Source organism: Sturnira hondurensis, unplaced genomic scaffold, assembly GCF_014824575.4.
Source record: "Sturnira hondurensis isolate 20B ecotype Veracruz unplaced genomic scaffold, ASM1482457v3 Scaffold0017436, whole genome shotgun sequence".
Classification (NCBI taxonomy): domain Eukaryota; kingdom Metazoa; phylum Chordata; class Mammalia; order Chiroptera; family Phyllostomidae; genus Sturnira; species Sturnira hondurensis.
This window is the reverse complement of record NW_028090067.1, coordinates 10,782,304-10,809,120: the sequence shown is the minus strand read 5'-3', so window position 1 is coordinate 10,809,120 and position 26,817 is coordinate 10,782,304. Positions and strand designations below refer to the sequence as shown.

Here is a 26,817-nt window from a genome sequence, read left to right as displayed (position 1 = left end):
ATCTAGTGTTGTTTTATTGCTGCTATCAATTTTCGTGGATAAATTAGAGTTAGCGCAGTTTATGCATTGCTTGAGTCACTTCAGCCCATTAAAACCCATCGCTCTCTCCCAGTAAATTTAACAAAAATTTAAAGTTAAAGAAAAGACATCTATCATTCCTCTGCAGATCCCTTTAAATCTGCGCTCTGTGTTTTCTTATCTATAAAATGGGAATTACAACACTTAAGGTCACAGGAACTTTTATGGATTCTGTTTAATAAGATAATTTTAATCCAGTCCTTCTGGGTTTGGGGCTGGCTCTTAGTAATTGGATTTTAGTATAGCCAAAGCCAATATAACTTAGAAAGTAATTCCACCTGGGTAAAAACATGTCACAGGATATGCTATACATTGAATATAAATTACTTTTCTATATTTATCTATAAGAAAATGTGTTATGTGAAGGCAAGTTCTCCAAAATCTAATTTTATGTCTAGAATTTCTACTCCACATTTAATTTTTTATATAGCATTAGAATGACCAGGGGCAAATCTCCCCTACAGATCCTCCCTCCCACTTTTCCTGGTGCCACTGTTCTGCCTGTCACCTCCCCCGCTTTCCAAATTAGGGCCCCGTCTGATTCAGCCTGGGCCTTCACCCTCTCTCAGGAGACAATGACCTGAGCGTGTTGACTTTCCCTTTATCATAATTTACGTGTTCACTTACAGTATACGAAGCATATGTCTCACTGCAGGCGTCATTCACGTAACAAAGTAGCCTCCCCACTCACTTTCTGTTTGCTGCCAGTTAAATGCCACTGCCTACTGGTCTTCCTTAAAGTTTTTATGAAATACATGTCCTGAGTTGATAAACTGAACAGTGGTTTCTCCTGCCTGTCAAATTCACTTTGACGTCTTCTGCCTGGCTCTCCAGGCCCTCTGTTCGCCGTGGCTCCTGCCCAACTCCCCCTTCATCTCTCTAACCAGATTCTTATGTTGTGGCCGCACAGAGTTTGAACTTTCACTGCCCGAATGATTGCTGCTTCCCTTCCACCTCTTCCGGTCCTCTTCCGTGAATGTTAGTTGAATTCACTGGCACGAGTATTACGTATTCATGATTATTTGAGCTGTATTGTCCAACATTTCATTGAGAAATTTAACTTCAATTACAACAACCCATTGTTAGTAAGGGTTTAATAAATATTCCTGTTATTTCCTCTGACACAAGAAACAATTCTAGAGCTTTGCAGTATTCCTTTTTTAAAAAAACTGGGTGGTGGGTACATGGGTTTTGTAGTGCGATTCCTTATAGCTTACATATATTTGATAAATATTTCTGTGTCTATTGAATATTAAGAACAAAACAATGGACATCTTGGAAGTAGCACTTTTAGGAATTAGGATGACACCTAGAAGTCGAAATGAGGAATTTTCTCCACGACAGGAGAGGTGTAGATGTGTTTATTGGTGAGCGGGGAGGGAGTACTAGCCAAGGGAAGATGGAGTGCACGAGATCCCGAGTGATGAGGTCGCAAGGCCGTGGAGGGGTGGCCTGCCAGTAGCCCAGGCAGGACGGAACGCGCCTCGGTTTGGTGTGGTGAGGATAGGGGTCCTGAAGAGAGACGGGAAGCACAGAGGCAGGGGCAGGGGCCGGAGACTGAGACGAAGGGCCTTACTTACAACGATGGCCTTCTTTGTCGCAAGAAAGTAGATGGATTCCTTTCTCCAGGGCAGTGTTTCTCAGCCTTTCCCAGACTTTCCCATGGCCTGGCACATGGGGAAAATGATAATTGGGGGGTGGCACTATGGTGGAAAAGGAGGCCACTTACAACCACAGGCCTAGCCCGCCCCTGCAGAGCTTGGAAAGGTCCCCATCTCAACACCCCTGTAACCCACTCGAGGTGCACTGGTTGGGAAGTTCTGACCAAAGGCAGGTTTCTCGGCCTCTTTCTCATGGTCGGACCTTGAAAAAGCCATCTTAAACGGTTTTTCCTAAATTGTGCTTACCCATGAAATTTTAATATCACAGATATCCTTTTTATCCATTTTGTACTGTGTGTATAGCTGTTCTTTATACATAAGAGGAGTAAGATTATGTTTCTGTCCTCCCAGACCAATTTCTGTCCCCATTAAGAATGCATGATCTAGCCCTGGCCAGTGTGGTTCAGTTGGTCGGAGCATTGTCCTGTGAACCTAAAAGTCACAGGCTCAATTCCCGGTCAGAGCACATGCCTGGGTTGCTGGTTCAGTACCCAGTCAGGACCTGTGCAAAATGCAACCAACTAATGTTCCTCTCCCTCTCCTCCACTCTTCCCCTTTCTCTGCAATCAATAAGCATGTCCTCAGGTGAGGATTTAAAAAAAAAAGAATGCATGACCTATGGTAAGGGAGATGGAAAACTTGGAGTCTTTGTCAGTCAATCATTGGGTTGTTGACAGGTGCACTGGAAGGAAGCTGAAGAGGGTAATGAATTAGAGGCTTGGGAAGCGGATGTGCCTGACCTTCTATAGATGAGAGGGTGTTCACTGTGAGGGGGTGATGTGTATTTCTTTTGAACAACATGAAAACATGGAAGCCACATTCCCCCACCCCTACGCATTTCTTGAAACTAAAAGGGTGATTCGCCATGTGAGCTCTGACCGGGAGCCACGAGAGCAGGACCGGGGAAGATGCAATTCGTCGAGGTGGTTAGAACAGGCAGGTGTATATGGAGGACACCAGGTGGGTTGTGCGGTTCGTTGTAAGGGTTCCTTTGTAACAAGGTAAACTTTCACTTCGGGTCCGTGGGGATGGCCAACGCATTCTTGACATCGTTTGAAATATACCCTATGATGTGAGTGCTAAACATTTACTGGAAACATACATTTCTAAATTTAACAAAACATGAAGTTGAGTTTTAAAGCAGTTCTTAGATAACCCTGCTGATCATTTTTCCTATCAAACTCTATATTATCAGGTGAGCTTATTCTAGCATAAGGCACTTAAAAATTAGGTCTTGTGGATGTCAAAGGCTCTCAACTAGTTAATTATTTATATACTGACAAAGCTGTTTTTCCTTATGTTATTAATTTACGTGACACAATCTTTACACGTTCTCAGCTCACTTTAGTAATGCAATTAGTTTAAAGAACTTAAGTAATTTAACAGAAGTGCTGGTGGACTAGCTCTTGGTAGAAATATATGTATATTATTATCACAAGAAAGGGTTTTTGACATTGAAGAGAGCTATTCCGCGGTAATAATTTTGCTGTAGTTTAAAAATATAACCGATCATGATGAAATCATAATGGGGCTTCAACCCCACGCGAGGTTGAAGCTAAAATAAGTTCCCACACTAATTACGTTTTTTACTTTAAAATTTTATTCACCTTCTCTGGAAAATTATACCAGACTATAAAGTCTTGATTCATTTTATTTTTAGTTTGTACAGTTTCAACACCAGTGTGTTTGTGTTTCCTGGGCTACTGAGTGAGGCAGGCGGGGGTGGGGGGGAGGGGTGAAGAAAATCGTAGGTTGATTATTTATAAGAGTTGACTTGTATTATCACCTATGCTAGTCTGGACATGGAAATGAAATGATAGAAGCAGTTTCATAAAGTTCCACCAATGGGGTTTTTTAGAAGAGAGTTACAGCTAATCATTAGTAGCTTTTGGTTTCGAATTCAGTTTAAGAGCAGTTATAGATAGAGTAGATATTCTCAGATTTAATAGCTCACGCTTTCTGCCTTTGCACTGAAGCGTTCCGTGTCTAATAAAATACCAAGTCAAACGTTACCCCAAGACGGTCCTCAGGATACACGAGGTTGAAGTGGAAACCACCCTTTCTGTGTTCCTGTGGCAAATAGCTAGCACTGAACAATGCGTCTGAATGCTCTGCATTGCGTATAATTACACGTAATTCTCAACATTCAGTTCTTGGCTCTGAAGAGAAATCCATGGAGGAGTCTTTACCATGTCCAGAAACTGGTGTCTTTCACATATGACTTATTTCATCGTCACCATTAACATTTGTTGAGACTTTACTGAGTCCAGAAACTGTTGTATCCTTTATGTATGCCTTGTTTTAGTCAGTGCTACCTCTTGTCAGTTGGATATTAAATGATCATTTTACAGATCACAAAACTGAAGGCCCAAGAGGTTAAATACTGAAGTCACAGGGAGCGGCCAAGGCAGGTCTCAGACCCACGCCATCTGAGCCAGCGTGAACTCTGTGGAGGGCAGAGCGAAGCATTTACGTGCCTCAATCATTCAAGCTGGTCCCTGGGACTTTGTTCTCCTTTCACACCTATTTAAAAAAAAATTTGTTTGCCCTTAGAAAAATGTTCAGAACTCCCTGGGGTGCGTTTGTAAAACATTTTTATGAAACTGTATTTCACGGTATCTTAAGCATTGGCTTCTAATGAATGTTTTATTTACTAAATGAGATGTGGTGATGAGATCGTGCATATCGGTGAATTTATTATGGGCTGCCAACCTTGGATTAGGATGACGCTTTAACCAGCGGAGCCACCTGGCCAGGGCCTCGTTTCCATCATGTGCACATAAGACATCCCCCATGTCGTTCTATGTCGTATTTATTTGCATGCAGCTACCAACAATTTCTAAATTTTATTATGAGTTCTTCTTTACTCTCAGATGCCAGTTATTCCAGATTGTGGAGGCATGTTATTTCGGATAGTGGAGGCTTACATCAATTTTTAATACAGGGTTTCCCAGTGTTGACACTACTGACATTTGGGCAGATAATTCCTCGGGTGCGGAGCTTCCTGTGCCCTGAAGGATGTTTAGCGAGAGTTTGTGCCTAGAAATAGGCAGACGTCTTCTTCTGTTAGGTCATTAGTATGCAGGACTGAGCCAGTCTGTTCAGTACTTGAGTTTAGGGGATTTGTGTTTATTTGTTTTGTTTTTATGGGTTTTTTTTTTGTGTGTGTGTGGGGGGGTTATTATAGGTACTTGCAGTGCATCACTGACCAGATTTCTTTACGGATGAGCTCTTGCCTGCTGCCTTATGCTTGGAGTGAAGCCTGGATTGCAGTACGCCTGCAGCACGGAAGGCTTCGCCGTTTGTGCTCTGCTCCTCTTCTCACAGTGGGCTGCCGATTCTTGTTGCTTGGTGCAAGGCAAGGGATGGCGTTTGGGATTCCCTTGCACTATTTTCAGTCTTAGGTGGCCCCTAGGCCCCTGGTCCTCAGGAGTGAAGCTTTCTCAGTCTTTCTTCTCCTCCCACTATTGACAGTCAAACTTGCCAGGTCAGGCGTGAGCAGGGTTTCTCGTCCACTCCTCTGGCAGCAGACAGCTTTGCTTCTCTTTTTCCTGCAGTGGCAACTGACCTTTTTCTGGGACAGGTAGCAGGCATGTTTCCTTCCCCACCCCAGGCAGCCTTTGCTTCATAGGACAGAGGAACTCGAAAATAGACGTGCTTTCTGGCCTGTGTGCCACCAAGGTTGGCTTTCTCGAGTCTTCTACCCCACCCTGTCTGCCTCACAAGCTCCCTTCCAGTGGAGGCTTAGAGAAGTAGTTGGCCAGTGAATGTGGGCACCCTCGTGACTAGGACTCCCAGGAATGCTGGCCCACACTCAGCATTTGAGAATTTGAAAATTTTAGTTGTTTTTTCCTGCTTTTATTTATGACTGCTGCCTCTTCCTCCCATGTTCTGTCAAAGGAGAAAATTGGGTTGTCCTATCTGACCTTAGGGACGGGACGTGGAGGTGAAGTTTACCACCCCTTGGAATTAGTTTTACCTCTTGACCTCAGTTCTCAGAGTGTACAAGAGGATAATCCAGATTAAAAGATGACTTTCTTGAGTTTGTTTTTTAGCACTGTTTACAAGTTCCTTTAGTAACCTGAGAAGAAATGTATCAGGCCTTGGCTATTTGAGTAAATCTAGCTTATTTTCCCTCTCATTAAGATGATAAACATGATACATATTGTTACCTAGTTTTATATCTTGGTATTGGTAGTCACTTTTTAAAAAATTACTTATTTTGGTCTGTCTTCAGACCAGGCAGTAAGTCAGGTTTGAAAAAGTAATGAAAATCTTCCATAACAATGATTTTTTTTATGCCTTTGGAGTATCTCCCTCAACTTAAATAAATCAGTGTTTTGGGAGAACTTTTGGTTTTATTGGCCAGGATGTGACATGAAGAGGTTTACGGTTAGGCGAATGGAGGCAAGTTGTTTAAAATACGAGGCCACCTACTGTGTTTTCCTGCGTTTCAGGTATCGGTGGTAATTTGGTGGCCATTCAGGCCAGCAGGATTTCTACCTACCTCCATTTACACAGCGTTCCCGGAGAACTGCCCGATGGTCCCAAAGGCTGTTACTGCCCCTTTAGAACATTTTTCGGTCCAGGTATGTGCCTGTTGCTTTTTACCTACTTTATATCAGGAATTATTCCTTTCTGGGAGGATAGGCGGACAGCATTTGCTGAATGCATATTTTGTTTGTGAGTGTTACACAAGTTTTTTTTTTTTATTTTCGAGCGCTAAATAGATTTTAAACAGAGTAGATATTGTTCATTAAATCTCAGTGAGCAGAAGCCACTGGTATCAGTTCTGCAGTTGCTGAGGAATCTTGTGTAAATTTTTTTTTGTCCCTTTCTCCGAGACACCTCGTGTATAAGTCAGCAAAGAGAAACCTCGCGGACACAAGGAAACGTTGCTGGACAGATGTCTTTCCTCTGTGCATCCTTTTGGCCTTTCTAAGTGTAGGCATTTATCACCCCTCATCCTAAACAAGCAGGATGAGGGGTGATAACCTCAGTTACAAGGAATAGTGCATTATTTATGTCCACCAGGCATGTGATTACCAAAAGACTAAAACACTTTATTTTATTTTGAGATTTTCTTTATATATTTCTGGAGAGAGAGGAAGGGGGGGAGAAAGAGAGGCAGAGAAACATCGATTGGTTGACTCTCGCATTCCCCCAACCGGGGACCTGACCCCGCAACCCAGGCGTGCGCCCTGGTTGGGAATTGAACCGGCGGCCCTTTGATTTGCGCTCACTCCACTGACCAACACCAGCCAGGGCAAAACAACAAATTGAAACCTCATAATTCTTGTCATTTTTTTTCTAATGAAAATAAATTACTGACTTTTGAATGAAGATCAGTAATGCCTGACCTTGTGACATCCATGAAAGAACTCTAAAGGAAAAGTAAAATTAAAACATTTCAGTGCTTTGAGAACTTTTTACTGTTTCTGTTCTTTCCTCTGTTTTTATGACAGATATTAAAGTCTGACCAACGTTCTCCATTACAAATTTTTATCAACCACCTTTTATTTAATTAACATATATAGTGAGAAAATTTCAAAGAATTAAGTGAATTGTAAACAGGTGAAATTATTTTTAGCAATTGAATTTTATGGGATGCTCTGTGGGATAGTCACTAAAAAGTAATCCTCAAATTTTAATAACCGGGACCTATTATTAATCAAAACATGTCTTTTGCACAACTTTTACCTTTTACGTTACAGGAGTAAATAATAAATCCGCTCAAGTTCTGCTGCTTTTAGTGATTCCCGGACATTTAATTTTCCTCTACACGATTCATTTGATGAAAAGTGGCCACACGTCTCTGACCGTGATCTTCGTGGCCGTGTACTTGTTTGCTGCCCTGTTACAGGTAAGAGCGGAAACCTCTTGTGAGCCCTTTAATGCTCAGACTGATGCAAAAGTTCAGCTCTGTAAATGTGTAGGCACGTGAAATATTTTAACATTTTGAACATCAACTCACTGCCTTTGTATTGATTTGATCTTCCTAAAACCAATGACTCAGGACCTGTTTTGACCTGATCAGTAGAACCTTTGGATTTCCTATTTCCTGGATTCCGTGTTGTCCTGTTTTTCATTCTCTCATTTTGTATGAACGCGTCTTCTAATAGATTCCCGACAAAGGGGGCATTGGAAGAAGTACTCTGAGCCTCTGCCTGTTGCAAAATGCTTTTATTTTTACGTGGGTATGTTGACTGGATGTAGAATTCTGTTTCTTTTAGAAGTTTGATGGTATTGCTTCCTCACCTTTTAACTTTCCCCGTCACCACTGAGAACAAGAGGCTGCTCTCACTGCTGATTTCATTGTACAAAACTTCTATCTCCCTGGAAGCTTGCAAGACCTTCAACTTTACCCGTTGGTCTTAAATTTTGTTTTGATGTGCCCTGGCTTGGGGGTGTGTTTAATTTAATTTTTTGTTACAAAGGTGTTTAGTTTATTCTCCTCTTCAGTGTCACTCATGTTCTCATGCTCACATTTCCCAGTGTGCTCCTTATGGTAGTTCATGTACAATGTCACGTAGAGGCCTGGGCAGGGAGGTTTGGGTATATATTCATTGTTTTGGGGCATTGTTTGGGGATCTAAAAATGCATGTTCTTCAGTTGTAGAGAAATTTTTTGAATTATTTCTTTGGTGATTGTCTCTCCCTTTCTGGAATCTTACTTGGTTCCTGGAACTCATACATGAAACTTCTTATTTTTTTTTCTTATTCTCAATTTCTTTATTTTTTTACTCTGCCTTATGGGAGATTTTTGTGCCTTTCTGAACCTTTTCTCTGTTTTATTACTGAAGTTTCTGAAGAGAGTAGAGTCGAATGCATAGGCTCAACTTGTCATCTTTACATGAAATGCTATTACTTTTGAAACAAAGAAATTGCCTTTATTTTCAAAATATGTGCTCAATATAATACATTTACAAAATTTTAAAATTAAATAGTACTAAAGGGTTCTACCTTTCAAACAAACAATCACTTTGAAATATTTTAGCTATTCCTTCTGGTATTTATCTGTAAGTTTTAAAGTGTTATGCCTGTGTTTTTAGTTTGTAATTAATTTTCTTTATTTAGAGTTTTGCTAATAAGGGTCAAGAATTCAGAGGCCCCGCCTTTGTTTTGCTCATTTTTGCAGCTCCAGCACCGAGCCCTACCCCTAGTGCCCAGTTAATGTTTGTTAAACTGACTGACTGTGTCTTGCCAGCTCTGTTTTCATCTGTAGTTAGGCCTCAGATATTCTAGAAAAAAAGAGACAGAAAGAAAAATCTAAATTTTCTTCTCCTTGCTTTCAATAAACACCAATTTTCTCTCTTTCACTGTTACAGGTATTTAAAATAAAGAGCAATGAAAATAAAGTACAAAACCTCACAAATCCTGTCCGTGTTCATTCGAAGTTGCAAGGATTTACTAAAATGTTTAGGGATGAAATGACCTGCTATCTAGGAAAAGCACGAGGTGGGGGTGTACTTGTGGGTAAAACAGGTCAGTCGTGAGTTGATCGTCGTTGAAACTGAATGATGGTAATGACAGTGATATGGGGTTAATTTGTACTATTCTGTCTACTTTTGTGTATGTTTGAATTTTGTATAAAAGAAACTTTAATGTAAGAGTTTTTCGGAGCATATGAGCTTTCTAACTTTGGTCCTGCGTCTACTTCTCATGTCAAGTGAAAAATAGAAAATCAACTTGTGTTTGAAACTGTTTGGGACTTGGAATGGTCAAGTTCATGTCTTATTTGCAACCTGACTTCAGTATGTCTCAAATTATTATGGGTCTTGCAGTTAGAAGGAACCTAACAAATACATTTTTGTTATGGGATGTGAAGGCCACTGAACCACAGACAGTAGATGTGATGGATTATTCTCTTACTCACGTTCTTGCCCAGTGCCCAGGAGCAGTCAGAATAGTTGGAATAGGCCCTGGGCTGGTAGCTCAGTTGGTTAGAGCATCGTCCCGATGCACCAAGGTTGCAGGTTCAATCTCTGGTCAGGGCACATACAAAAATCAACCAGTAAATGCATAAGTAAGTAGAACAACAAATCCATGTTTCTCTCTTTCTCTCTCAAATTAATTTTAAAAATACAGGAGTTGGAATATGTCAAGACCAGAGTAATGTGTGAAACTCATTCATATTTAGTACCTGATCAGTCACATTACATTTTGTTATTTTTCTCAATAATAGGGGTAGGTTGGCACCAAGATGACCATCCCGTATTGCCCATTGTACCTTCTGGGTCATCAGTCAGCATTTATGAGCCTGCTAGCTGTGCTTAAGGATATAATTGCTGACATCAGAACACAATTTTTCATCTCTATCAAATTAGCCCACTGAACCTACAACTTTGATTTGCTGGAACTAGAATGTACTTTCTTCTTCTAGAGACAGTGTAGAGACAACTGGGTTCCTTCTCTCTAACAGTGATTCCTTCTGCCTTCACATCCTATGTATTCAGATGTTGACTGCTGAAATAAAATCTGCTAGTTTGTAAAGTCAAAAGCCTGATATGGAACTCCAGGCTGTGATGGGCCTTTCGGGATTGCATCTGAGATGAACAGAGGGAGTCTCTTCCTCGGGGTTTTCTGTCTGCAATTCGTGCTTGCCTCATCCCCTGCTGTCTTTTTTGAGCATGTAGTACCTTGACTGCATAATAAACCTGAGAAGGTTCAAAGATAACCTTCAGTCAAATACACAGACTAGCAATCTCTCGAGCCATGAAGGAATGGCAGTACATGGTGGTTCAGTTCCCTGTTTTGTTTAAAGCTTCTACTAGTTCCCCTTTGTGTTAGAAATTCTTTGTGAAAAGACAAAAGCCGAGGGTTTGGGTGACATACCCTACAAGAGGCAATAAGATGGAGCACATTGACTTTTTTTTTTTTTGCCAAAGAATCTAAATGGAAAAAAAAATGAGACTCCTCTAGCCCGAGGTGCCTACTGGATTCCAACAAAGTGTTTAATGAAATTGGTAGACAATGTAAACCATTTCTAAATGAAACTTTTAGTTCCCTATTTTGAGGTACTGATTGTTTCCTTCAGAAAATTGGATTACGAAGAACTCTACAGAATTCTAGCAGCACCAAGTTCTACGAGAAACTCACTGAAAGTTTGGTTGTAGAAAACCATTGCTCCTGGCTATATGTTTTTTCCACATGGGAGAAAGAAAATATTTCCTTTAAACAGTGGAGTGACAACAAATTGTCAGTATGTAAAACTGAGAATTGTAAATCTAGAGATTCTATCAAATATACAGAACATTTGATATTCCAAGTATTGTGCCAATTTACAAAAGAAATAGGAGACATACTCCCTGCCTTTAGGATCTTCTCTTAGTCGTGGGAGATTAGACGGAAGTACGTGACACAGCTGGGTAGGAAAGACCCTAAGACTCACTCTCCTTACAAGAAGGTCTTCCTCCTCTTTCCCTTTGGAATCAAACTTAGTGCCTGTGCTTGGCTTTCATTCTGTAAAAAGTGCTTTAAAAGGTTTTGTGTGTGGGGGGGGAGGGTAATTGGAGTGAAGAGTACAGCTGATGAGAAACTTGAATATTGATAAATATGAACACTACTTTAAAAATAATTATTGAGTTTATTGCTACTGTAGGAAAGAAAATTTTATCTATTATCATTGTAATAAAACATTACATTTTTATGCATATGATGCAAAATGATGGGTATCCTAATCAGTGTTCTTGGAGATTAAGTCACTGAAAGCTACTGGCACTTGCTTACACACCAATGGGAATTTACCAAGAAATAGAAAGCTAGACACGGAATTGGAGGGAAGGAAGACACCCCCACCTCTGGAGGGAGAGAGATGGAGGTCCAGAAAGCATTCTGCCTCCAGCGCCGCGACTCCCAGCCTCTTTTAGGATGCATAGTCTTCCCCCTTTACTTGATGCTCTTTTTTAAAAGAAACACTTGATATTTTCAATTTTATTTTATTTTTAAATTTTATGTTATTTTTTCCTTTACCAGTTCCCTTATACTCTCTCCTCCCAGCCATCATTGCACTGATGTCCATGTCCGTGAGTGCTTTTTCCATTTTCTTCAATCCTTCCACCCCTCAAGGTCCCCCTACTTAGCCATCATCCTGCTCTCTATCTACAAGTCTGTCGCTGTTTTCCTTGTTAGTTCGATTTGTTTGTTTTCCACATATGAATGAAATCATATGGTATTTGTCCTTCTCTGACTGGCTTATTTCACTTAGCATTGTTTTCCAGGTTCAGCCATACTGTCACAATGGGTGAAGTTTTCTTCTTTATTTTTTATGGCCAAGTAGTATTCCATTGTGTAAATGTCCCATAGTTGTTTTATCCACTCATGTACTGATGGACACCTGGGCTGCTTCCGTATTTTGGCAATTGTAAATAAGACTGCAGTGAACATAAGGGTGCTTATGTTCTTTCAAATTAGTGTTTTGGGTTCCTTTGGATATAATTCCAGGAGTGGGATAGCTGGGTCGAAGGGCACATCCATTTTTAATTTTTTGAGGTACCTCCATACTGTTTTCCACAGTGGCCACACCAAACTGCAATCTTTTCAACAGCGCAAAAGGGTTCCCCTTTCTCCACATGCTCCCCAGCACTTGTTTGTTGATGTATTGATGATGGCCATTCTGACAGGTGTGAGATGGAATCTCATTGTGGTTTTAATGTGCATTTCCCTGATGTGTTCTGCATTGCACTTCAGTGGAGTAAGTCCACCCCACAGTGCAAACAGCATGGGGACCGTGGAGCTGGGCCTGCTTCTCTGAGTCCAGTTCCAGGCCCCTCTGAACGGGCCAATGGGAGTGGTCGGTCTGGGCCTGGTCTCTAGTCCTAGCCTAGTAGGATGTTGTGGGAACAGGGTCACATAGTAAAAATGTGGTTGCTGGGAACTACTCTAATGAAATAGTAATACATACACTTTTTATTAATATAATTTAAAAAACAGATGCCTCCTCAGATATTATTACCAGGCAATATTTGTTGTTAAGTTTTATAGTTATGTGTAAATTGAACCATCTCATATTTCACAACAGGTTTGTATTCTCAAGAAAAATTGTTCTTAGCAAATCCCAAGCCCACCCTAAATGAGCAAGTGAATGCTCTGCATAATAAAATGGGGTACTGGTTAATATTGATTAATGAATTTCTAAGAAGTGTTTATGTTTTAAAAATAATAATTCATGGTTGTTTTAGGACATATGGTTTGTGATGTGAACACAGCCGCAGCACAAATAGTGCACATTAAGAGCAAACACCTTCCATTTCCCATCCAGTAGAACATGCGTAGGGCAGGAATATGGTCTACATGTTTATTACTAAAAGAAGCATTGACAAAAGTGTAACTGAAAGATAAATTTAAAAAAGCATCGAGAACATCTTAGTGCTGAAGTCGCAGTCACATGCTACAGTGTAATGATTTTAACTGTGGAAACATAAAAAACAAATGTTTCCACAGAAGAAAAACATGTATAAGCCAGACTCTCTGTGATCCCGTACAAATGACAAAGGAAAGAAGAGGGAAAAAACAAGATCCCAAAATGTAGAAAAATGGAGAAAGATCAGAGCTTGTTGCACGAAGACACAGTCTGCATTTCTGCTCTGTGACTTACTTAGTGTCCTCAGTTAAGTTTTGTTACCTTTCTGGCCTCCTTTCTCCCGATCTCTGGGCACTTAGCCAGAGACTTTTGACCTGTGTGTCACAGGGATTTTTAAGACATGGGACACCTGACTATTTAGTCACCTATTTAACTTTCCCTTTGATTGTCCAGTTAAAAATGACAACAGCCAACATGGAAGCAGCCATCCAGTGGGAGTGAGTCAAAATTATACCCACTTTTTCTGGTCAAATCAGCACAAAATATAGTGTGTTTTTTGGTGTGTCTTGGAATTTTCGTAATTATTTTATGTGTGTCATGAGATGAGAAGGGTGGAAAATTGCTGGACTGAGCTAACGTACGTGTAGAAAGTACTGGTAGAGTTCCTGGAAGAGAATAAGTTTCCGATAATGGTAGGAGCTGCAGTTTATCCTCATTATTGTCATCCGCACTGCTATTTTCTTCCTCACTACTGAAGCAGGTTACTCAGCCCCCTGAGGCTTCTTCCGTCAGGTTCACCCTCCCTTCGGCGCCTGTTCTGTACCGTGGAACCCCCCTCTTCTTGCCCTTCTGACCAGGGGCCTAGGCTTCAGACCCCACCCTTTCAGTGCTCACTCCCAAACTGGTATCTCCACGTAAAAATTGGAAAGACATCCCAAACTCAACATGTCCAAAACAAAATTCCTTATTTCCCCCATCACCTGTCCCATATCAGTAGGGTGGGGGACAAGAAGGCACGAGTGGGTACAGAGAAAACGGAAGTAGGGTCCGCAAGCAAGGATGCCCTAACTCAGCTTCCAGCCACTGGCCCCATGAAGTCCCACTGGGAGGGGGAGCGACTCCCCCCATAGACTTGACATCTCACAGGTGCTGCTCCCCACCCTGGCAGTCCCGTCACCACTGTCTTGCTCCTGGAAAGTCCATGCAGTATGACAGGGAGACTCCTGGACTAGGGACAAGTATTTGGGGTTCTGATTCTGGTCACCTCATAACTCTGACGTCAGCCAAGTCACAGCACTATTCTGTGGCTTAGTTTCCTCACTTGTATTACTAGGGGGAAGATACTGTCACTAAGGTAACCGTATCATCTTCATCCAAACCAGTGCACTTTTTGAGAATGAAAGGGAGCTGCCGGTAATCAGAGTGGCGAGTACAAACCATTGCCGTCCTGGGCAACCCGGGAGGTACGGTGCCTCTGGCTGTCGTGCACCTCCCCTCCTGCGTTCGTTAAGTACCATTCTTGTGAATTCCCACTCCCACTGTAAATGTGATTGGTCAAAAAGCATTATTATACATAATTAGTAATATATGTTAATATTCAAATAATCTGGTAACTAAAACAGAATGTGAATGTTAAAATCCATAATTACTATTAAAGTGAAAATATTAAATATTAAATATTAACTTCAATTGGCTTTTATGGTTAGCCAGAGAACCCAGGCATTATATAAAACATTCTTTTCCTGAAAAATTACAATCCAAGTCTACTTAGATAGTTTTGAATTGGTCTGTTTCTAAGTTTAGAAGCCATCTTTGTTTTTGTTGAAATAGACTCCTGCAGGTCCCGGGTATACCCTGTGATTCCAGTATCTCTGTATTTTACCCAAAAGTCTATAATAAAACTTGCTTTGCCATTATCTGTACAGTTACTTTATCGTGTTCAGTTGTGTCGCCTCTTGATCCATGACCTTTGAGAGGAAAAGAGAACAGGTTCCCTCATCCATGAGCCTGTTTTCCTCCTTACCACCTGAGTTGTTCCTTCTGAGAAATTTCATCTCTGACAATTCTTTTCTTCAGGTTTGGTGATCTGAGCTACTTTTCCTATACATACACATATATATTTCAAAAATTATAATAGCAGCTACTTATATAGCATGTATTGTGAACCATGCATTGTTCTAGGCACTTTTGCAGGTAGGAGCTCACTGAGTCCTCGCAACAACCTGGTGAGGGAAGTTATACGATTAGGTCTCCTTTACAGATGAGGCAGGTGGCGTGGAGGGAAGTTAAGTGATTTACCCAGATCCAGACAGTGACTGAGCCTGGCTCCAGTCTATGCTCCTCTGTTTACAAGAATGCGCTGGGCACTTTGTATCGCCCTTAGTGAGGGTCATAGCTTTTTGGACGGCAACTTCTGCAGGCTTATAGCTGTCTCTCTTCTCTGATTTCGCTGGCTGTTTTCACAGGGATTGCACAGGAACTTGTGTCCTGGAGTCAAGTAGGATCCAGGCAAGGATGTAAAGAAGTGCTGAGTCTGCTGAGAGGAGGACAAGGGCTATGGAAATTCAGCAGTGGGGGAGTATTTTTCTGTGTGGGGAGGGACGTTTCATAGTAGATAGAATTTCGTGTTGTGGTATCCATAGAAACATGCCATTTCAGCCAAAGGGAGAAGCAGTAACTAAATGAGAAAGCTCAGGGTATTTATAGAAAATAGCAAGAATTTCTGGAGCATGGGGCTTATGAATAAAATGATAGTAAATAAGATTGAAAACCACAGGCGAGATCGTGAAGGATCTTGAGGACCAGAATCAAGAGTTTGGCTTATTCTGTACAGTGAGAATTTTCAACCCTTTCTCCACGCCCACCGAGCCTGAGAGATGTGATACATTCCTCAGGGCACGTGTATGTGAGAGCCCTCGTGGGTTGTTATGAGGATGAGTGAGATAATGCGTCTGACACGCTATTATTGTTCCATTATTTTAATGTCCTCATCATAGTGGCTGTGGGTTACGGGAGCAATGAGTTTCATGATGCCAGTGAGAGAGTCAGGCCGTATGGAATCAAGTGTTAAGAATCCCAACCATACTTCTAATACTCCATTCCTCAGAGCCATTCTCCTAAATAAGGAAAAATGTAGTTCTGTGGAATTCCAGAACAACCATGCAATAGATGAGCAAGTCAGTTGGCTTAGCCTTGGGTGAGTGACGTGGTCCTTGAGGTCTTCTTGTTCTTGCCTATAAAATGAGGGTACTGACTCCTTTTTGCACAGTAGTTATACATGTACACACCTGGCACATAGTAATGTGTGGCACACATTAAGTGGTGTAGTTATGTCTTTGATATTTTGATACTCACTCAAATCCTATTCCCGGATGCTGTCTCAAAGGAGAGAGCTAACCAACCAGGGGACTTTAGCAGTTGGTATGACCTCAGTCACACCCTTTTTCACTCCTCAGGACTTAAATCAGCTGGATTCCAGGACCTCTCCATTCTCCATTCTGTGGGATGAATCTGCCTCGTCTCTTAATTGTCTCTGTTAGCTGTCGTTGGGAGGAAAGCGTGCAGAGAATGATAAAGGGAAAGTGAGGGGAAGATGTCCAGTTCCAATTTTTTTCGGTTTGTACAAATATCTACTTTAATTTTGAGAGTTGATTAATAATGGTCATGTTAAGGCAGGAAATTAAAATAGGTGATTTTTGGAGATTTTAGCCATGTGATCGCATTTTTGTGATACAATAGTGTGATTACACTATTGTGGCTTAGGTTATGCGGTCTTAAATTGAGTTTCTGAAATCCATATTTATGATTAATTCTCTAGAAAGATAGGCCTGGGCTGTAAGCCAGTTCTGTTTCAAAGATGAAAGGGCTGCCTGCCTCATTAGAGGCCAGCATCCTGGATCCCTGGGTAGCAAGTCATTGAGAAATGGAGCTTGTTTCAGTCGTGTCAAGTCTGAGTAAGATGAAGGCAGGACCACAGAAGCTGAGCCATCCTTTTCTAGTGCTCTGCCTAGGACGTTACTGCCTGCGCTCCAAACCCTGCTTGAGATTGCAGACATGACTTAGAGGAATTTTCACATCATCTACAAAAAATCTTAGAGCATAACCATGTGAAAGCACTCATTGAAAAGCATAAAAACCATTACATTTTTCAGAATAAAATCTTGGCTGCCTATGACCCCAGAATATTCACCACCAGAATACCAACCTCAATGATTTCTTAATTAAAAGTGTTTATTTAAAAAATAGTTAGCACCATACTACTTTTTTCTTTTAAAGCTAAATATTTGTGTTAGTTCTGAATAACAAAACTGAGCTAAATTACTTTTGTGCCCTCTAAAGAAATGTATTACAGAAAGATATTTTTGCATTCATTAAAAGGGATGTTTAAAGGTGTCTAAGGGTGATGAGACCTTAGTATCAGAAAGGAAAAGACAAAGTTGAATTTTTTTCTGTTGTAAGGGAGCTATGCTGGAATCAAGTGACATCTCTCCAAGCAGAAAAGTGCTGATCTGATACAGGGTTTTGGGCAAGTGTGGAGTTCAGGGATTGGCAGATGTTCAAACGCTTGAGCAGGTTGATGTCTCTACAGCCGTATGGTTCCTGGGGTGGGACTACTGTTGTTTGGTTGGCCCTCAGAAATGTACATACTTACTGGGCTGGATTTATTCCTGATTGGTTACCTCAGAAGCAAAAGCTGCCATTGATTGGCTGGCTTCTAAAACGTGTTCAATAAGGTAAGCTGTTATTGGTTGAATGGATTTAAAACCAGTTCCGGTGGCTTCTTGTTAACATGGCCATGAATAGTCTTTTCCTGGGTAAGGAGTGTGAGGACTTTTTACATTCTCCATTTCAGTTTTTGCTCTTCGCTCAGTCAGAGCTGTAGGAGGAGACCACTAAGGATTGTCCGGACCTTCCCTTCTGGTGTTGATTCTTCTGGAAAATGGGTTTCGTTTGTGGAAATCTGATTTCAGTTTGAGTCAGTCGGCATAGCTTTATATATTTTGTCTTTGAGTTGTGTATTGAAACACCTGCCAGGACAGTGGCTGTGTCAAAGCATTTGGGACAGTGCACAATAAACACTAACTGACTAGGAGACACACAAAACTAGAAGTTATTGGAAGAAGGGACTAGAATAGAAGGGGGGACCTAAAAATCCTGGAATCTATTTATTAGAGAAGTATATTTATTATTACATGTTTAAACTTCAGCCACTTTCCAAATACTCTTCATTTGATACAATATACCTATTGAGATGTTTTTTCCACTGATCAAAACAGTTTTTGAACTCGTTGATTTTGATGCCTTTTAGTATTTCTGCTGTTTTTTGTTCTACCTCTTTCATGATGGCAAAACATTTCCCTTTGAGGACTTTTTCCATCCTGTGTAACAAAAAAAAGTCATCTGAGGCAAGTTTGGGTGAAAAGGGAGGGTGGAGCATGGGGGGGTGACGCAGTTTTTCATCAAAAACTGCTGAACACCAAGCACGGTGTGGGGAGGTGTGTTGTAAATCACCCGTCATGAAATGGGCAAAAGTGCTAAAAAAGTTTTTTTTTTAAGATTTTATTTATTTATTTAGAGAGGGGAAGGGAAGGAGAGAAGGAAAGAAATATCAATGTATGGTTGCCTCTCATGAGTCCCCTGCTGGGAATTGGCCTGCAACCCAGGCATGTACCCTGACTGGGAATCGAACTGCGATCGTGTGGTTCGCAGGCCGGAGCTCAATCCACTGAGCTACACCAGCCAGGGCCAAAAGTGCTAAAAAAGTTTTAAAAACAAAATTCACTGAAACCAAACACAGCATCTCACAACACTGCCAGCTGGTGCACTGGTACAGGTGGGTTCCTAGAACACTCACCCAGTGAGGGAAGCCTGTACCATAAGGGGCCCACCCTTCAGAAGATAATTCCAGGTGTTTGGGGGGGTCCCTTCTCGAATACTTCGCTACCGTAACCATAACCTAAGATTTTTCAAGTGTGACCAAGAAAACAAACCCTAGAGATTTCCTAGATGGTCAAGTTGCCTTTTCTTTTAGCTCGGATATAGATTGCTTTGTTTCACCTGTAATAGCTGCCTTTTCTTTTAGCTTGGATATAGATTGCTTTGTTTCACCTGTAATATTAATTCAGTTGTAACATGAAGTGTCAGGAATGGTTTTGGTTGGCCGAAAGAAAGTCTAAAACCAGTCTGGTGTCTGTAACCAGAACTATTATTTTGATGGTCTTGGATGGAAGCTGTCTACTTTGTGTGGTCATCTCTTTGTTCTGAGAATCTTGGATTAATAGTCAACTTCTGTGGTTTGGGAGGTGCTCTGGAGAACCTCGGTTTAGGTTCTCTAATGGTGTCACTTTCCAGCTCTGCTGAGGTCCCCTCCATTTTGTTCCAGAGGATAGCAGAGGACATTGCTAGTTAAGGCTCAGTCAAGGATTATGTTTTTTCATCTTGATAGACTCAACATCCAGCCCCTGCCTGGTACAGTAAACGTCTATAAAATAAATATTTAGTTTTATATCATTCCTGGATTATTTTAGGTATTTCAGTTGTTTCTTGATTTAGATTCTGCTCTCATTGAAAGCAATAACAATGTCTTATTCTTCTCTCAATGCTCCAGAAAGCTTACCAGAGAAATTTCTATGTTAGGTATAAATAAATATTTGTTAAATTGGATTCAAGATATATTGAGTGTCCTTTGGGTGACAGGGCAAGTGCTTAAGAAGGTTTGTCATCTAAAGGCATAACAGACATGCGGGGGAGGTAGAACATACACGGAAAACAATTTGAAGATGATGCTTTAAAAAAAAAGTATTATATGCCCTGTGACTAGTATGGCTCAGTTGGTTGGGTGTTGTCCCACAGAGTGAAAGGTTGCTGGTTCAATTCCTGGGCAGGGCACATGCCCGAGTTGTGGGTTCTGTCCCAGGGGTTGGGGCACCTGGGAGAGGGAACCAGTTAATGTTTCTCTCTCACATGGATGTTTCTCTCCCTTCCTTTTTTCTCTCTCTAAAAATAAAGAAATGAAATTTTTATTTAAAAAGTATTGTATGCTTAATAAGTACAAATAAAATATTCTGTAAATGACTACTTCAGTGTTACAATAATGTAGATATTTTAACATCTTGGCCGCTTAAACAGAATGCTAAATTTAAAAGTTATTTTGGAAAGTAAATAAAGTGTCACAATGAAATTCCGTATAGCAAGGGTCCTGAATGGTCTACAACTTAATGCAACAACATATCCACAATATTGGGACTCTCACAAATACAAGGCGAGGCATAGAAAGAGCCCATAATCTCCATGATTACATTTATATTAAGTACAGAAATAGCCATTAACAGTTGAAGTGAATGAATAAACAAAATTTGATAACCGACTTCTGCCAGAATAGAAATGAGGCCAAGTAGGAAACAGTAGCTTGTGCCTTTTACTTCAAAACCTGTTTGGTGGCCGCTCAGGCTCATTGTCCCCCAGCCCCCGACTTTGACAGGCCGCTGTTGGCGGATGCCCTGCTTAGAAGGAGAATATCAGCTAGTAGTTTTTATGTCTGCTACATGTTCACCAATATGTATTTTGTTTATATGATTTTATTTAATCCTTTTAGCAGTCCTCTGAGATATATATATAGCCTTCCCTACTTTCCAAGTGACAGATTTGAAAAACTGAAAGCTTAAAAAAGGTCCCTAAAGTAATGGTAGTTAAGTGGCAGATAAAACTTGAACTTGTATTACTGCAAAGCCTCTGTTTTTATTCTATCACAGGATAAGTACAAGGAGTAAGAACTTAACCTGATTTCATTATTGGTTAATGGAGGCTGGCAGAAAGGGGCCCTCCCCTCTGGGCCAGGGGTCAGCATTTTCTACAAAGGGCCAGACGCTCCACATTTTAGCCTTCACAGGCCACGCGGTCCCTGGCACAAGTACGCAACTCCGCCATGACAGTGCAGAAGCAGCCGTAAGCAGTTTATAAATAAATGAGCATGGCTATGTCCCCACAAAAGTTTACCTACAGACATAGAAAATTAAATTTCACGAAATGTTCATGTTGACTCCTCCTCCCCCCAACCATTTAAAAATGTAAAAACCACCCTGGCTTGTGTGACTCACTGGATTGAGCACGGGCCTGCAAACCAAAGGGTCGCCAGTTCAATTCCCCATCAGGGCACACACCTGAGTTGTGGGCCAGGTCCCCAACTCGGGAAGTGCAAAGGACAACCACACATTGATGTTTCTCTCCCTTTCTCTCTCCTTCCCTTCCCCTGTCTCTAAAAAGTAAATAAATATTTTTTTTTAAAAATGTAAAAACCATTCCTAGCTTATGGGCCACATGGGCAGGGAGCCGGACTTGGCCCGTGGGCCATAGTCTGTTGACCGTTGCTGTGAGCCGTGGCTGGGGAGGAAGCTCCGCGCCAAAGTCCTTAAAGGTTCTCAGGAGCTCCCTCTCTAAACAGGGCGTGTAAATGTGAATTTACACCTAGAAATGTGAGGCACAGTTTGGTGAGTTCTGACATGTGTGCGCTCCCCCATCTCAACCACCTCGGTCAACATGTCGGACATCACCTTCACCCCTAAAAAGCTCCCTCATGCCTGCCTGCAGTCGGTTCCACTGACCCACTCTCTTTCCTTATAAGTCGTGTTTCCCTTTTCCACAGCTGCCTGTAAGTGAATCTAAATACGGACTCTTTGTTGTCGTTTTACTCAGCATCTTTTGAAATTCACCCATATTGTTACGTGTACTAGCAATTTGTTCCATTTTTGCTGCTTAGTATTCCATTGGGTAAATGTACACCGGCACCTGCTGATCGGCACGTGGTCTGTGCCCACTGGGGGCTGTGATGAGTGACGCTGCTGTTAACACTCATGTGCGAGTCTTTGTGTGGACGTGTTTTCACTTCTCGTTGGTAAAGACCCAGGAGTAGAATGGCTGGGTCTTATGAAAAATACAAGTTTAAATCTACAAGAAACTGCCAAGCTGTTTTCCAAAGGGTTGATGATGTTCTGCGTTTTCATTAGTTTGAGAGTTTCAGTTGCTCCCCATCCTCCCCGTCACATGGGATGGTTGGTCCTTCTGCCGTTGGCCAGTCCGGTGGGTGTGAAGGTGGTGTCCCATGCTGGTTACAGCGTACACTTACCTGGTGACCCATGGTCCTGCGTATCTTTTTACAGGTTCATGGGCCATTCATGTTTTCTTTTCTGAAGTTCCAGTGCTAAGTCCATTTTTTAAACATTTGATTGACTTATTGAATTGTAAGCATTCTTTACGATTTCTGGATTCAAGTCTTTTGTCAGATGTACGTATCAGAAGTGTTTTGTCCCAGTCTGTGCATTGCCTTTCGTTTTCTTAACCACGCACTTTGACAGTGGGAGTTTCCATTTTAACCAAGTTCCGTTCATCAATTTTTACAAAATTATGGTTAGTGCTTTTTGTGCTCCAAGAAATGTTAGTCTGTACCTAGGTTGTGAGGCATATATTTTTTCTATATTTTCTCTTATTTTTTTAGGTTTATCTTTCATGGGGATCTCTGACCCATTTTCAATTAGTTTTTATATATGGTACAAGCTATGGATTGAGGTCTCTGTTCTTCTGTGCGACTACCCCTTGTTTCAGCACCATTTATTGGGAAAACTGTTCTTTCCCCTATTGAATGATGTTGGTTTCTTTCCAGCCTTCATATTAGTCTCAAGAGCAAATCATGTTACCTTCCTTTAAACTGCAAAGTTTCTTCTTTATGCAGGTCTGAGTTCACTTAAATGAACATTTGTGTGTTTACAGGTATAGACATGCGGAATATCTAAATCTCGTGTAGATGTGTTTCTGTCCGTGATTCCTGCCAAGTGAACATTCCACATTTTTATTCTCTGAACGTCGAGTTCTGAGTGTGCTGAGCATTCCAACAGCAGCAGTAATTATGTTTATAGATCCTTATGTGACACGTGTGGAAGTCCACGCTGATTGTGTCTGGGCTTTCACACTTGTCACTTCTCATGGCCACCCGTTTCCAAGATGTTAATTAGGTTAATTAAACACCTTCCTTTTTGTGTGTCCAAGTTTATTATTCTCTGTTTTCCTCCATATTCTGTCTGTAACCATGGACTTTAGGCCCTTCTATGTCAAGAAAGCATCTATGTTCTAGGTTTCAAATCTCAGTTACTTTTCCTTCCTTCCCCCACCCTCCCATTAAAATTTATTGTCTTCTTTTCAGGGTTTAATTATATTTCTTTATGCCAATGAAGTTCACAGCTGCACATCTGACTTTTCATGTGACAGATATTTTAAAGTTTTTCAGGTAGTTAGTTCCATTTTCTACCCGTGTTTACAACAATGACATACGCAAGGAATAAAGAATAATGGTACCGTGAACGCCAGGGCAACACTTATCAGTCAGCGTAAGAAATACAGTCCCCCCAGGACCTGTGGCTTTGAAAGCCCCTTCTGTGCCCCTCCCTTGGCCTCCCAGAGCAAAGAAAGGCAGATAGGTGGGTTTTTTATTGATCCCGAATTGTTTGGCTGACACGTCTTTGCTTCTCCTTATGATTTTACTGCATATATTTGAATACCCACATCATGTTTTTTATTTCTGCATGGACTTGAAACTTATAAAAATGGAATCATAGTAAATGCGGGTTCAAGTGACTTTCTTATCTTGTTTCGTGTTATATTTGAGATGAATTCTTCTATAAAATTTTTCATTTTTCATTTACAGTTTACATTCGATATTATTCTGTATTAGCTTCAAATGTAAGCAAAGTGGTTAGAAAGTCATGTACTTGACAGATTTGTTCTTATGCATAGCTGTTCATCTGTTTTTGCAATATAATATTCAATTGTAGGAATATTCCATAATTAATTTATCCATCCTTCTTTTAATGGACTTTTAGGTTGTTCATAGTATTTTGCTATTAAAATCAAGGCTATGAATAATGCTGTATGTGTCTCCTCAAACATATTCTGAGAGTTTCTTTTGGACAGAATGTCTTAACTATTTTTGGACTCCTTGGGAAGTTCAGTGAACATTATGGGCTCCTTCTCAAAATAAGATTCCTTCATGCCTCACCTTCCACCACCTGCCACCTCACAGTGCAGTTCAGATCAAAGAAAAGATACTTGTGTCTGAATATCAGGAGTGGATTGGCTTCCTGTTGACTAATAATCCTAAATTCTCCTTAGCAGACATTGAAATATTAAATTTTAATGTGTAAAGTTTCCAGTCTAGAAAAGGGATTCGGGAAGCATTTTTTATAGGGGAAATGAATTCAGCCTTTGCAAGCTAGGAATTAGGAAGGACTGTACTAATTAGCTTTTCCTGATGTTTATTTGTGTCCTACCTGGGAGCACTCCTCTCCCGAAGAAGCCATCTTCCTGCCCACAACACACAGGCTGACGCGGGCAGTTGGCACAGCAGGGGATGCTAGCACATGGGCATGTCGATTCCAGCTCAGGAAAGGAGCTGGCCAAGGCAGCCACTCTCGTCCAAAGCAAATGTACATACTCTTGTCCTTTCTATATTTATTTCAAATCCAAGGAATACATCTAGAACGTGCATAATTAGCTGGGGCACAAAGTTGCCTTTCCAGAAGGTATGTTTACCTTTAAAAAGTTATGCATATTTCATAAAACACAAACAGATGATGTGAAAACACAGTTTACCCTTAGTTTGATTTCCTTGATGTGTTTTCACCCTGAAAAGCATGCATTTCTGAAATTGCCACTTAGTTTTAAAAGAAAAGATGTCGCATTAAGAAGTATCTGATAGTTAATGTGAGTTTAGTAGTTCATCATACACAGTGTTCAAAGGAGACACTGCTATCCTTGTCTAACTTGCAAAAACAATTAATTTAAACCAGCTTGAACTTTAGGTCACCACAATAGCTTCAAAAAGAAATCGCATGCTATGTGAACCTAGATAAACCCTATTGCTGGGGTAAGAACGTGGAAAGAGTTGGGGAAGACCAAAGCTAATTCAGCAATCGCTAGGTCGTTTGTGACACCGAAATTCTAATCTTTGTGCTTTAGAACTAGAACAAACTTGTGAAGACATAAATCCATCCATTTTACAGAGGCCCCGAGTAAGGCTCAGAATGGTGAGAAGATGTCTGTTCCAACAACCTATTCCTATGTCTATTCCAACAACCTTTTAAGCAAAGGTCATAAATTCTTAGCCTAATGCTCAATGAACAGTGATGATGGCACTGATTTATGGAGAACTTGCTCTATAGCAAACATTGGCTTAACCCTTTCCATACGTTATCTCGTTTAATTTCTGCAGCCAGCCTGTGAGGTAGGAAATGGTAATCTCATTTTAGAGATGAGGAAACTAAGATTTAAAGGGTTTTTTTCTTCTTCCCTTGTTGACAGTAACACCATTATTCAAAGATAGAGCCCCGTGAACAACAAACGTTTGTTTCAGGTTTATCCTATGTACGTGTTTTGTTAGAAACCAAGGAAGCAAATAGTGAGAAGGCGTAGTCTCCCCCCTATGTGATTTACATGTTAGATCCCCAGAACCTAACATGTAAGATGTATGTTTTAGATCAGTAGCTTTCAAATATTTTTTAAAGATTTTATTTATTTATTTATTTTTAAAGGGGAAGGGAAAAAGAGAAGGAGAGAAATATCAATGTATGGTTGCCTCTTGTGGGTCCCTTGCTGGGAACTGGCTTGCAACCCAGGCATGTGCCCTGACTGGGAATCGGACCGTGATCCTTTTGTTCACAAGCCCGCGCTCAATCCACTGAGCTACACCAGCCAGTATGCTTTCAAACATTTTTGACCCCAACCTTCGGTAAGAAATATGTTTATGTTGAAAACAAAGCATGCATATTTATATATTTTCTTTATACATAAATATTTGGTCTGTCTGGAAAAAGTCCAGCTATTATTAATATAGTGAGAACAGTTTGCACAACATCGATGTAACCGGGCAGCCAAGGAGAGTGGACTGGAGTGCACATGCATGAACAATGACAACTTCACAGTACTCGTCAGTGGGGGCGGTAGACACCACTGAGTGAGCACGTGTACCTGGTGGCTGCCGCGTTCAAAATGACCGAGCAAGTGGAGAAATGAATCTGCATCACATTTTGAGTTAAGCTTGAACATTCCTCCACAGAAACAGATGATTCAGAAGGCCGCAGCTGTGGGCAACTGGTGATCAGCGGTGGCATTAGATTCTCACAGGTGCGTGAACCCTACTGTGCACTGTGCAGGCGAAGGATCTGGGCAGAATGATCCTTACGAGAATCTAATGCCTGAGGACGGAGGTAGAGGTGACGCCAGTGCTGGGGAGCGGCTGCAAATACAGGTTATCATTAGCAGAGAGGTTTGACTGCACAGAGACCATAGTAAACCACGTGCTTGCAGACTCGTATTAAAACTCTATCAGTGAGCGGGGCAAGTGACAATGAAGCTGCATCTGGTGGCAGGCTTCATAGTGGCTGGTGAGTTGATGTATTTCAATCATGCAGCCACCTCCAGTGGCAGACTTTAAGTCAGAATGGGACACTTATTTTAGTCTGCAGGTGGCCCATTATTTTATTTACCACTTCCATCCACGTCTCCTGCCCCCACACTGTGCACTTGTCTCAGTCACAGTCGATGTAAGCTCACAAGCCAACCCTACCCAAAATGAGTAAACAACAGACATCGCTGGAGAGCTTCTTTGAAAAAGGGCAAAGACCCAGTGATGAGACAGCAGAGCACTCTAAGACTGCCAGCAAACAGAAAGCTGCCTTTATTTATTTATTTTTTGGATTAAAGATAGTTTATTCAGTAAATAGTGTTGGGAAAA

General features: G+C 41.1%; 1 protein-coding gene across 5 annotated transcripts in view; it reads left to right on the top strand.

Annotated features, from left to right (window-relative positions):
• The window catches only part of SLC41A2 (solute carrier family 41 member 2), an 88,678-nt gene that overhangs the window by 52,511 nt on the left and 9,350 nt on the right, over nt 1–26,817 (top strand). For all 5 annotated transcript variants that reach the window (XM_037068550.1, XM_037068549.1, XM_037068552.1 and 2 more), the window contains exons 9-10: nt 6,197–6,328; nt 7,454–7,602. In XM_037068550.1, the coding sequence (XP_036924445.1) occupies nt 6,197–6,328; nt 7,454–7,602 (281 nt within the window). The remainder of the gene's footprint in view (nt 1–6,196; nt 6,329–7,453; nt 7,603–26,817) is intronic.